Raw genomic sequence first — 14,531 nt, 5'->3', positions numbered from 1 at the left:
CTCTCTCTCTCTCTCTCTCTCTCTCTCTCTCTCTCTCTCTCTCTCTCTCTCTCTCTCTCTCTTTAGTGTCATGGCGTTCTGCAAGCGGATCTTTTGCCTCAGCGATAGATTTTAGTTAGTGTTCGGTAAGATTAATCATCCTTTAATGTTCACTGCGACATCGGTTACTGCTCATGTCATTAGGTAATTGCTTGCGTCATCAGATAAATGCTTATATTATATTTTGAGTTTCTTGTATTTTAACCTAGTAATGCGATACCGATATCTGAGCTGTCATACGCACGCAATCACTCCTATTCGTTTAGACTATTACTCTTTTAATCTTAATGTACGTTCTAAATATTTATTTGAATTTATATTAAACCACTTTATGGCATATGAGTTAGAATGAATAACATTTTTTTGCAAACTTAACGATTTCTCGCCAATTGTCCTTAGTCATCGCCGGCGCCCAGACACGCTCGGCGTCACATTGGGCACAACAGCCACAACGTAGCCGCGAACTATTGCTCTGACAAAATGGATATAAACTACATATAGCATGATTATATGAACTAAATATCAATTTATTTTGTCCAGCCTTGAAAAATAAACGATGTACCCTAAGAAAAACATTGCTATGTAATTTTTTACCTCCACTTTGTCAGAGAGCAGTAGTACACGGCAGCATTTTGTGATTACATTTGGGCCGTTATGTCTCCTCTCAGATTTCTCTCTGGTAAAATTTAAAAAACACAATTTATAGTATATGTTACATACACCATAATATTTCCCTATAGTTTCCATTATATATAGTTTTTCGTATACAATACTTTTTAAGAATAGAGCCTCTGACTTCTATTGGTTACGAGTTATGACAGCCAACGGATTCGGAACACATCTTAGAGACTCCGCACAATAAAAGGAACAGGAAACAAAGAACAGAGAATAAGAATTTCAACCTATCAGAAATTGTGTATTCCACAATATATGATTTCTGATAGGTTTCTGAAATTCTTATTCTCTGTTCTTTAGTATGAATTTTTTTAAATATAGTAACTTATTTTTATGCACACTTTATCGATACTCTTACTTTTTAAATAGATTTACTTAATAATTGCGTTTAAATCAATTAATTCCATTAAAAAGTGCATAGCAGTGTACAGTAATGTGAGTTTATTATTAGCCTGTGCCGCAAATGTGCGCGTAAATCGCACTCCATGTAATATCAGCGAAAGAAATAGATGTGATTACTTATAATGTTTTCGGCCCGACCGAGTACTAATTGTACTAATCTGGATGAAGTAATGATGTTTCGTGCTCTCCTATTGGTAGAGGCGTGTAACATCAACCAATAGCGAAACATCTCTTTTTCTAATCCAAATTGGTGCAAACCCGGTCGGGCCGAAAACGCTTTTAGTTGCCTAGTTAATTACTATACCGCGCTCCATACAATCGCACCCTAAGGATTCCAGGGCTGACTAGGGCTGGTATCCAAGGTCCTAAAGTCTAGATTAACAAAGTACCGCGATGAGAAAATTCATTGAATTAGCATTTGGAACCAAAATGGTGTCGAAGTGCTAATCTGATTCTGTTAAAAGGTCGGAAATTCATACAAGGTTCTGAAAGAAGAAGAACTTGATTTAAGAGAGAACTTGTTATTATCGAAAATGCCCGGTTGCTATGTTGAAAATAGGAAGTTTCCATGAAAAAAAATAATACATTTTTGTTTATTTATTATGGAAATATATTATAAATTTATGTATAATAAAATTTGCAATTTTAGCAATAGATAGGTATTAAAAAACTAAAATAAAGTTTAATAATATTTGAAATTTGAGAAAACAATTTTAATTGGCTAACAAGTTCATGGCATTACACTTCAATAAATCATCTGTAATCGTCTGCTTACATTGGAAGGTTAAAGCGAAATCTTAAAATTCTCTTCTTAAAAATCTCTTCATAAATTAAGAATATTAAAATAAAATATCAAACTAACTGGATTCATTAAAGTCGATTTAACGAATTTACCACAAATAACTGTATTTATGGTTTGGAATATGATGCTCCAGAAGTTCGAGGAGTAAAACCAACTTTATAAGTATATTTTTATTATTACAGTGGTAATTTTTTTTCAATTTTATTCTAAGTAGCATAAATAAATATTATATAATTAATATATTATAGATCATCAAGAGAAAAGTATACTGATTCCGCTATAGCGGAGTATAACTTATAAGTTATGTTAGCGTCAAATGGGAAGGTCCTATTTATACAGTAAAAGGAAAAATTTACCCTGAATACAGAGTTCAACAAAAAGATTATACTGTAATCTGTATTGTCGGCGAAGAAAAAGAAATTGTTCAACGCGAATGTCTGAAAGTGCAGCAACAGAAGGTTAAAATATTTGCGAGCAATAGTTTAAAAAATAACTAAATTTTTATTTCATTAAAGTAATAATTCAATAAACAATCGTTTAAATATCTTAAAGAAGTCATTTGCGACTTTAAAAATACAAAGTAAAAATAAATCCAAGATATTTTTATATATATATAGTAATACATATTTGTAATAATATAAATATATTGTTATAAATAATTAAGTTTCTATAAATGAATTCAATTATAGGAAAATGTAAGTATGATATAACATTCTTAATGTGGATTAATAGATCATATGAATCTGAATCTCCACAACTGAGTTGAATATTATTGGAGAAAATCAGCCTTGTCTAATGTTGCAACTTCAAAAAAATTTATTACAATTAATGAGATGACAATTTTGAATCTACGACTGAAAATTTAGATGACAACTCTAATTTTATAAAGTAATCAAACAAGCCAAAGCAAAACAATTAGATAATCAATCGAAACATACACTATTAGACATAAAGAAGAGCAGTTTATACAATATCAGTAAAAAAGAACAGTTTATACATTATCAACTTATCAGTTAATGTTTAACTTTTGTACTAAAAAATATTCATTGCCAATCGATAATTTCATATAACATTTGCAAAAGAAAAAATGTTTGAAAATGAAAAAAGCGAATTATTTCGAAAACAAATTCTATTAATTTAAGATTACAAACATTTAAAATATGGCATTTACACATTGAAAATATGATTTTTTTTAAATTATGAAATATAATTTTAAAATAATTTCAGATGTAGAATAATTTTACAAATTCCCAAAATACCTTTATGTATTATTTATTATGTATTATGTATTATTTGACATTCAATGTTTTAGCTTACATTTTAGGTTTTGTTAGATATTTTTACATGAACATGATTAATATTATATTTTTATAATTGTTATAATTAAAGAACATAAAAAACATGTTTTATATAATATGTACATCGAAATGATCTTTACAACAAAAATAATTTTCCTGATTTTAATATGATGTGCTTTTAAACCATTTTTTTCTCACATTTTCAGCTTAAGGCACATAAAAGAACAATTTTTCTGATGTTTTAGTTGTTATACTTTTACACAACAAACGTATAAAACACGTTCTGTATGTATTTCCATTGTTCATTTTTAAAATAAATTAATTTGTTACTAAATAATTGTGGTTTCGTTGTTGTGATGTCACAGCACGTTTGAGAAGACTCGGTCGTATCTAGACCGTCTTCGGCATTTTAAATAATGCAATCCTTTATTATTTATTTTTTTTTGCACAATTTGTGTTAAAAAAATTATTTATAAATTGCATTTAAAAATATATATGTAAATTATGAAATCCAATATTTTTCAAAAATTATGCCAATTCCCTATTGCAAAAATCAGCAAAAGAGGCTAAAGTTTTGAATAATCGTCAAGGAGCCAAAATGACGGTAATTCGCGATATTTTGTTAATCTAATGACTTTACATGGTCTGTTCTTTAGTCGCACAGCACAGGGTACATTCTGTATTGTGACACAGTACATGCACTGACGAAATATTATATATATTAAAGACTGACATCCTTACAGGAGTTCGCGTCCTTAAGAACATTGAAATGATTAATATCCGTATTCATAGTCCTTCCTTGAGGAATGAGGATTCCTTGTTCTTCATTTCACGTTACATAAACTTTCCTTGATCAAATAAGAAATCTTATTAACTTTCTTTTCTCAAGAGAGATTACGAGTTTCCTTGAGGTGCAATTTTCATGACCAAGCAAACCTCTAAATTTATTTTGTCACATCGGTCTTTTTATTTTTGATAGCTTTTAATTTAGATTTGTTGTATCGATAATTATTTTCTATAGTTTTTTTTTTTTTTCCGGAAATAAACTGTATCAAAAACATTTTCTCCTTCGTATAAGCATTATGGCGAATTCGACTTGAAGCATATTAAAGCCGTTGTATACACTGATTCAATTTTAGTCTAAAAATAAAATGCAAATATCTCGAATTATGAAATACATATTTTACCTAATAGTGGAATAATATGTATTGAATATTTCACGATTTAATCTATTTTTATGTTTATTTATAAACATATATTTACGGTTTTATGTACAGCGGTTTTAATGTGCATCAGTGCGCACTTGTGTCCAATCAAATTCGCTTGGTTTTATTTTTGTCCATTATTGTTGCAAAATGCTTAATTACAATTTTATTTCAACAATGCCTTTATAATCTTTATAATCTTTATTATAAGTTTGCATATATTATATATTATGACATGCCTTCAGTAGGTTACTAAAATCCCTAAAATATTCCTTCCTTCAAGAAGGCAGACTTGAAAGCAATTTCCCAGTCAGAAATAATAATGGAATCGATGTTGATTCGACATCGATTCGATATTGATTTCATTATCATTTCTGGATTGTGACACAAGGAGGTCTTGAAGATCGAGGAATCCTTCATGGAGGCTTCTTCCATCTTTAAAATAAGGAAGAACTAAATGAATACGGGTGTTAGAATTAAAAACTGATAATATTGTATTACTTTTTTGATTTATCAGTTTAGTAGACGTATTTATGCATTTATAGAACTCAATAATATTTGATTTTTCTTTAAAATTGTGATTTCAGTGTATCGTCAAAGTTTGATTATCAATAGAGATAACTGCAGAGAAAAAAATTGTAATTTTTCTGTAAATATATAGGATATTATAGCTAATATATAGGATATTATAGCTTTACAAGTATGCATATTATTTATGGAACATTTATATAATAAAAAATCATGAATTTAATAATGCATGAATCGATATTTATGTTAATAATAAGAAATTTATATCAATCGTCGATAATGTCAACGTTCTTCAATTACCTCCGAGCCCTCGGAACTTTTTTTATACCGCCAAAAATTTGATCAGGATTTATGCTCTTTAATAGTATGTCGGTGGTATAGGTAAGAACAGTAGTGATACGATGCGATACATTATGTCATCTTTGTTTAACATTGGCAAACAACAAAGATGTAATGATTCATTGTCATTTGTGTCGCTTGTTGGAAGGCACTTACTCTGCCAAAAATAAGGGCAACAGTTTTGCGCAATTTTCAACATGGCGCATCAATCAGTTTCCCTATTTCCTAAGATTCTATGCTCATTCCCTAAGATGCTTCGCTCTTATAAGTGCTCATGCGCAATTTTTACATGGCACTATAGGACATAAAGATCAAAAGTGCCGACACAGAGTGAAACTACTGTTCTTATTTATACTGTGACTATGATCGCTCATTGAGCACTCAGTAAGCTCTGTTTGATCTATATTATTAAATCTAACGGAATATGCCAATCAGATACAAGAGCTCACTAAGTGAATAGTTGTAGTACTGAGGCTATGGTCAAAGTCTCGCTACAAATACTTTGAAGCATTTGATGGATCAATTAAAAGAAAGAATTTTATAAATTAATCAATTAAAAAACACTTCAAAGGACCATTAACTCTTGAGCGTGTGTTCAGAAGCACTATTCGCACTATGGACGCAAACGCCACCAATGCTGTTCGTGGAGCGATAGCGCCATTAGCGATTCTAACGTAGCGTTTAATCAAAGAGATATATTCGTCGAGGTTAAATTAATGTAGAGGATTCTGTTTTCAATCACCAATCACCTTTTCTCTATAATTTAAATTTTTTAGAGTTTTGCAACGTATGTATTTGTAACGTAAATTTTTAATTTTTTTGTGAATAATAGAACGCAATCTCAATTGCAATTTCTATGATGGCTTGCCGTTAGACCGGAATGAACAATGTAAACTAGATCAAAAAATTAATAGTTACACTGAGTAAATTAATCAGATAAAAGAATCCTTGAGCATCCATTGAGCATCCGATTTGAGAAGAAGCATCTACATCTAATAAGGACTTAAGCATCTGCAGCGGAATACCCTGCCACGATACCGCAATAGTAATTTTTTTCTGTACATGGAAATTAAAAATCGCCAGTAATAAGATATCTCTAATTTTCACATCAATAAAATCAAATACATAAGTCGAACTTCGCAGAAACTTTGAAAAATTAAAGATGATACACAAGCAAGAATTACATTATCAGCCTAGTGGTAAGCCATCAATTGCAGAAATTGAAATTGAGATTGCATTCACTATGATAAAATTTGAAATTCACACGTTACATATATCTAAGAACTTCGATTCTTTCCCTCGGTTACTTTTTTAAAACTTCCAAATATTCAAATTATTTTGTCTTTATTCAGATTTATTTGTAAGCAAACGTAAAGTTTAATTATGTCGTTAATTGCGCACAGACTATGAGCATTAATGTAAAGATTATTATTTCTCAGTTTGTAAAAATTTCCGAGGGAAAGAATCGAAGTCCTTGGATGTACGTACGTTTATTTTACAAAATTCTAAAGAGAGAAAAGTTTGGTGCCATTCAAGAACAGAATCTCCTCAAACATTAATCTAACCTTGACGAATATTAAATGCTAGCAACGTTACGCTAGAGTCACGGATCTGTAAACTAAAGGCTTAAACACAATAGGCACACGGAATAATGAGCCGTCCAATCAGAACTTTGGAATGTAAGTTCGATATTATATCTCAGAGCTCTGATTGGACGGCTCGTTATTCCCTGTTGCCTATTGCCTATTATGTTTAAGCCTTAACGCTATCAATACACTACCTCGGAAGAAACAGTGTTGATAGTGCGCAATTGTGACGTAACACGCTACCATTAGTGGCCTAGTTTCCACCGAGGCTTTAATCCGGAATGTAAAAACTAATCGACTGTAATTGGTTCTTACATTCTGATCCGGATTAAACTCTCGATAGAAACTAGGCCACTGACGTCATGATCGTGTTTGTTTGCGCTATCTGCAAATCCAGTTTGTAGCGCTAAATAGCGTGAATAGCGTCTTCCCGAACGCATCATGAGTGCACCCATAGATTCTTGCTGAAGATACAATTTTCATGTAAGGTTGTCTGTAGGGTTGCCAAGTCGAAAAATATAATTTCTGTAGAATTTGTAGTAAAATTTTCCGAGAAATTCTTGAAAAAAATATGAGAAATTTTCAAGAAATTCCTGAAAAAATAAAAAAATTTTGTAAAATTCTAGAAAAAAATCACAAAATTGGGTTGCGTTCGAAAACCTCCCCAAAATAGGATTCGCTTAAATCCGTTCGTAAACGTCATTTTGTCCTCATTCCCTATTCCCAACAGTGTTTGAAAACATGGGAAAAATTCCCAGAGTATTTCTTCGTGCCTCACTCGGGAGTGCGGAAAAGATTATCTATCTTGCGCAGTGCATCAAATTACATAAATGCAATATATTTTTCAAGTATTCACGTGTACAATACAATGAATAAAATAATTAAAATAAATTATATATCATACTGCGTTGTAGAAAATGTGCGTTGTAAAAAACGGATTTTTGACATGAAAAAAGAAAAAATTCTTCTACAAGACAAAACAAATAAATGCAATTATTTAAATTGTTTAATTCTTTTTATTAACGCATGTATTTTTATTTACACGTTAATTATTTTGACATAATTTATGTCTATAGTTTTATTTTGTTTTAGTCTGTTTATTTACTATTAACTTTTTTGGAATATACATGTAAATATGTGTGTAAATGAAAATATTTTATACATTATTAAGATTATATTATATCATCGCTATCTCCTCAGTCTTTACCCTAATTAAGGCATTATAAACATGAATATTCGCATATCATTTTTACTCCTTTCTCCACTTATTGCTCTGTTCCCACTTCGCCACTGAGCTGAAAAGGTTACGGTTGTTACAGATTATAGCTTCTAAGCTGTTGGAAACTAAGCTTTGTAGTTTATGTATTTCCACTTATGGTACTTCGAACCATAAGATTTTTACCATAAGACTAATAGATAAAAAGAAGGAAAAATTGAATATAAAAAAATTGAAATATTATATATTAATTAAAACAAAAAATTTATAAAATGCCTTGTTGCGTTGCAGTAAACTATATCAATAGATCTGAAAAAAGTATTCGATTATTTAAATTTCCTGCGGATAATATTTGTTGACAACTTGCTGTAAAATAAATACATGACTTGTGAATAAACATCACTTCCTCGCAGATGAGAAATTTCAATCCTTTTCTTCAAATTGACATACATATACTTTATCTAGAAATAACTTGAACGCTAGACACTCTTCAGGTCCTACACTATTATGATAAATATTCAATTGATTTTGAGAGCAAAAACGGAGTGAAAGGACAAAATTTGAAACAGTAAATATAAATCATAACCTATAATGACCATAACCCGTCACAGCTTAGTGGAAACAGAGCAAGGAGTGGGAAAAGGAATAAAAATGGTGAATACTTAAGTTCTAGTGCTCTACCCTAAAAGTACCTTTTTATACTGATCTTCAACGCTCTTTTTCAAAACAGGTCATCGTGATCGAAATTCGCTTGATATTCGTCAATTTCTATCACGTGACTTATTTTGACGCCAAAATCATCAAACATCAGTATGAAAAAGTACCTTAACTGTTCGAGAGGTTTTTGTTTCTCATCGACCGCTATATTTACTTAGGTAGTCACGTGACATTTCCTCAATAAGTTAACCCCTACTTTGGGGAATAGATTTTCGAACGCAACCTTGGTCAATAATTGTATCGAAAAAATAAAGTCGTAGTGGCAACCAATCAGCATCGTTCCCTTTTGATTTTAAATAGCTTGGCTCATCATGGGACATATTTTTCGGAAATGGAAATTTTTCATACTCTATCGACAACTGTTGGTCATCAGTGATCGCTAAGGATTAAGAATAATTGAAAAAGAGTAGTATTGTTTTCCGTGTTCTTTAAATAAAGGACATCCTTAAATATAAAGGAAAATTTTTATGAGCTGTTCAAACTGGCTGTTCCAGCGACAAAAGGGATCATATGGTCAAAATTGACAAATAGCGTTCATTTTGATCACGTGATCCTTTATGTCGCTGAAACAGTCGGTTAGAGCAGCTAGTAAAAATTTACTTTAAGAATCGACGATGAGTGCTTTCCGTTTGATGATACAAACAGAGAGGGCTTATTACGGTTTTTTAGACGAAGTAGAAATTACAAAAATGAGCAAATTCACTAGGTGTTAACCAATGAAATTATAAATATTCTAATAAATTTGATCACTTTCATAATTTTCATTTCGTTTCAAGAATCGTAATAAATCCCTTCTGGATGTATTCCGAACTGGATTAGCTCAGCTTATTTTTTCCCCTAAATGTTGGCAGTTCCGTAACTAAACTAAGAGGTTCCGCACAATGTGAGTTTGTTACTAGGCCGTGTCGCAAACCGCACTCCATGTAATCGCACTTTTATACCTGGACGCAAAAGCGCTTGTCGCGCGGCAAAATATGATGCAATAGCCAATAAGCTTACAGCTCCTAATGTTCATTGGTTACCGCGTCTCATTTTGTCTCACGGCAAGCGTTTCCGCGTCCAGAAACCATTAGAATTATCAGAGTTTAGCCATGCACTAAAAATGGCGTGCATGTCCGAAATGTGTGTTTGCTCTCAATTGGTGATATGAATGCGTTCTCGATTAGTACTGCCATTGTGTGGGCACACGTCAATCACAAGAGAGGTTGGAGAGATGGTCAGACTCTGGTAATTCTAGGGACTATAGTCAGCCCTAGTATTTAGCATTGATTGTATCATCGTGGTTGAATCATAATTAATCGGAGTTTGCAAAAGAGGTCCTTAATATTAATGTTGAATTGTGTTGAATATCAATTTTTTATTTTTTAAATTCTTTTACCTTTTGTATCGTTACAGAAAGTGACAAAGGAATATCGTTGTATTATGTCAGAGGAAAAGTGTACAGTGGTATACATGCCGCATCATGCGCAACAAAAATTATGTCAAAGTAGACCACTTTACAGACAAGGAAAAAAATTAACAGCAGTCAAGGTAGTATTGAAGACTTGTATCCTATAATAAAATCGGATTTTTATTTTACTTATTTTTAATTAGGATTAATTACTAGGATTAAATTTGCTGTTTGATAGAGATTAAAGAAATATAATTCATCTAAATATCTGTTTTCAACAGACTCGACAAAGTACTTCCTATAAATCTTGGCTGTGTTCCGTTTCACGCATGATGCGCATGATGCATCATTTACTCTTGTTTAACATTCGAATTACGAGGATAAATAATGCAGTATGCACATCATCATGCGTGAAACAGAATGCAGTCCTTAGTATCAACATAATACAATTTATTATTATAGAATATAATTAGGTCTGTTTGCGTTGCTTGTAGGGAAATTACTTTTTACTATTACTTTTTAAAACAATGATTTAATAATAACATTGCAATTTTTTATGACGATAGCAATGATTAACTGAAAATTAACGCTGGGAACATCACTTTTGAAAAGTAACATTTCCAATTTTAACATTTAATTAACTATCATCATCAAATTGTTTTAAAAAATAATGGTAAAAATAACTTTTCATCCTTGGTTTACATATTTTACATTCAACATCTTTGCTTTCTTTTTGATGCCCAAATATGTGTCTATCTCATTTCAAAGTTTTTTTAAGATTTCAAGTGAGCATGCAAACAAATCTGTTAATTGTAAAAACCAAGAAGAAATTAAAATTGCTGTTTCAATGAATTAATTTACAAAATGATTGATAATACCAGGTTTTGCTAACCTACTCTCAAATATCAAATTGGCAGAAATATTTTATATCAAGTTCATATTTGCTGCTGAAACATGAACTTGATGCTGATGTAATTGATGTAATCTATTGCAATATTCTGCTTAAATTCGTTAAACTAATAATATACTGTTAACGTTTTGAGATATTTATTAAATTACTACTTAGATTATTATCTATATTAAATTACTGCTTAGAACAATAATTATTTCCATCAATTATTTAGTTTTATTTTTAAGGAAATGTGTATGTACATATATATATTTTAAGATTTTCAGTAAATTTAAAATTTATTTACACATATAGATCTTAGTGACCAATTGTTCCAAATTAGAAGGGACAGTTTCAAATTTTAATTTTTTGTTTCTCTCTAGCATGTGTCTCAAACATCTTACACTTAAACACTTAAACTTACAATTTGTCTCTCTTTTAAGTATCAATATAATAAATATAAAATAGTAAGCGTGAGCTCTAATTTTCGACTAATGTGTGAAAAATTTTATAATTTTTTATTTCAAAACTTAAATGTTATTCATAAAATACTTTCAGTAAAAAAATATAATTTTTTTAAATAAAATGTGATCTCGTAACTTGATGTAATATTTGTTGTGATCTCATATTATACATTAAATGTTATTACAAAGTTATTTACAAATATAATAATACAGGTGTCCGATAATTGTTCTGACGAAGTTTGTGGACATTTAGAGCGAACTAAACTGAGAAAAAAACTGGGAAAAAACTGAATTTTACCATTTTGCAATTTTCACAATAATTGACAAGATATTAATTGCTAAAAATTATCGAAAATGGATCTTCAATAATTTTTTAAAAAAATCACTACTATCAAATCATTACTATCAACTTTATAAAAAAATTGCAAAAATTGTTATTTTCTTCTTATAGAGCTCTAAGAATTTTTTTAGAATTTTTTCAGAATTTTTTAATATCATATTTTTTCATGTTGATTAAAATGAAAAAATGCAATATTAAAAAGTGATAAAAAATTCTGAAAAAATCATAGAGTTCTATGAGAAGAAAATAAACAATTTCATCTGTGCAGTTTTTTTGTAAAGTTGATAATATTTGAGTAAAAAATTATTGAAGACCAATTTTCGGCCATTTTTAGCAATTAATATCTTGTTAACTATTGCGAATATTGCAAAATGGTAGAGGATTGAATAAGACGATTGAATAAGATTTTCCGTCTCAGTTTAATCTGCTCAATATGTCCACGAACTCCGTCAGAACAATTATCGGACACCCTGTATAATGTTATTTGTGTGCGTTGTTAACGATTATTTAAAAAATGTTTATTAAAATTTAATTACGATAATTAATATTAAATTTTTTTAAATGTCCCTCTTTGTCTTCTTAAAGAGTTAATCACCTTAATATATATATATAATGATTGACTCGTTTTTGGCGTTAGCATTTCATATTTAATTTAGCTTCAATTGTTACAATATATTTTTATTATCAACAATGAATGATTGTTTTTCAACAAGAGATGCAGATGACATAATATAATAGCAAAGCATTACTTTGTTATTTAACATTGACAAATAATAAGAATAAAATTCTTAATAAAAATCATAAAATGATTTATTATGTAATACTATCAATTCTTGCTGAAAAATCTATTTCATATAATCGCCAAAAAAAAAGCATACAATAATATTTCCAGTAATTAATCTTTGAAATTAACAATTAATACGAAGCATTGATGCTATATTTAATTTGTACATCTTATAACGATTTTGATTGCTTTAAATGTTTTTACTTAAAAAAAATTTTATAATTTGATTATATTCTAAATTATATTTTTACTTATATATCTTATATTAATTTGAAGAGCCATATATAAAAAAACGATTGCTTGCGTATTTTCTTGACAAATTAGCTTTGTGTAACAGGTTTACACAATTAATGATGAATCACAGCATTTGTTAATACATGGAGTACCACAACTACAATTAACACAAGAGGTGAGAAAACTCATTTATTCTTATGGAAATGTGAAAGCAATTCAGTTGGTAACTGAATATCCTTCAGAAGAATTTACAGAGACGTACCATGTACACTACACACATATTCAGAGTGCGAGGTATATATTTTTGTTTTAAAAAAATAACATTTATTATACACAAGAATCTACGAATAAATTACAGAATAAAATCTAATTATTTAAATCATTTCTTGCACAGAATAGCAAAGCGTTTAATTGATAATAAAAATTTCTTCGGCGGATTTCTGCATGTTTATTATGCTCCTGAATTAGAAACTTTAGACGAGACAAAATTAAAATTTATACAACGCCATAAGGATGTAGCGACGCAGATAAAAAGAATTCAACAAGAGTTGATAAATCCAGAAGTAGATAAATTTATTCCAAGGTATGTCTAAATATTGTTATTATTAATTCTCCGACAATGTTAAATTTTTACTCTTCGTCCATAGCCTAAATCTTCGAATTTTAGTGCACATTTCTATATTATTACGATGTATAAAAATCTGAAAAAATTCTTACATATTTGTATAATAAAAACTTTCACGAGTTCTATTATAGAAGTTAGATTATATTTTATTTATTTGACAAATTTAAATTTATTTACTAGAATTCACAATAAAAAAATCACTATTTCTTTTACGTTTAGCATTACTAATAGAAGGTAAATATATAATGAATGTTACACGAATTGAGATATTAGGTGTACAACTTTGCTTCCGCCGTTTTCCTATAGATGGCTTTAGCGGTGGTCGAAATAAATAGATCATAGACGTCATACAATAAACTTGGGCATCTGTCAACATATCCCCATAGAAACATTAGTCGATTTGTGTCTGCATCATAAAGTTATTCTCGATTGAAAATGTCAGTTTACGAGCCAAATCCTTGTCATTTGCGGGAGGTTTTAATTTTTTGCTTCAATATGAAGAAATCTGCGGCTGAGGCTCATCAAATGCTCTCAAATACTTATGATGAGGTCGCTATTAGTGAAAGAACGTGTCATGAGTGATTTCAACGCTTCAAGAACGGTGATTTTGACGTCCAAGGTCATGCTCTGTATTTGGTGGGACCAGCTCGGCGTAGTGTATTATGAACTGTTAAAACCGACTGAAACAATCACAGGCGATCAATATCGAACGCAATTGATGCGTTTGAGCCGAACATTGAAAGACAAACGGCCGCAATACAACGAGAGATACGATAAAGTGATTTTGCAGCATGACAATGCTCGACCCCATGTTGCGAAGTCAAGACATACTTGGAAACGTTGAAATGGGAAGTCCTACCCCACCCGCCGTATTCTCCAGACGTTGCCCCCTCTGACTATCACTTGTTTCGATCAATGGCACACGGCCTGGCTGATCAGCACTTCCGATCTTATGAAGAAGTAAAAAATTGGATCGATTCGTGGATAACCTCAAAAGA

The 14,531-nt window shown here is 30.3% G+C and overlaps 1 protein-coding gene across 1 annotated transcript in view; it reads left to right on the top strand.

The window, feature by feature from the left end:
- The first annotated feature begins 9,842 nt into the window (after positions 1–9,842).
- LOC108693198 (RNA-binding protein 48) overlaps positions 9,843–14,531 on the top strand; it is an 8,626-nt gene continuing 3,937 nt past the window's right edge. The window contains exons 1-4 of the mRNA XM_018202011.1: positions 9,843–10,123; positions 10,203–10,337; positions 13,012–13,202; positions 13,303–13,491. Coding sequence (XP_018057500.1) covers positions 10,230–10,337; positions 13,012–13,202; positions 13,303–13,491 — 488 coding nt within the window. The 5' untranslated portion in view covers positions 9,843–10,123; positions 10,203–10,229. The remainder of the gene's footprint in view (positions 10,124–10,202; positions 10,338–13,011; positions 13,203–13,302; positions 13,492–14,531) is intronic.

The sequence above is a fragment of the Atta colombica genome, unplaced genomic scaffold (assembly GCF_001594045.1).
Source record: "Atta colombica isolate Treedump-2 unplaced genomic scaffold, Acol1.0 scaffold89, whole genome shotgun sequence".
Lineage (NCBI taxonomy): Eukaryota > Metazoa > Arthropoda > Insecta > Hymenoptera > Formicidae > Atta > Atta colombica.
This window is presented reverse-complemented; position numbering and strand designations above follow the sequence as displayed.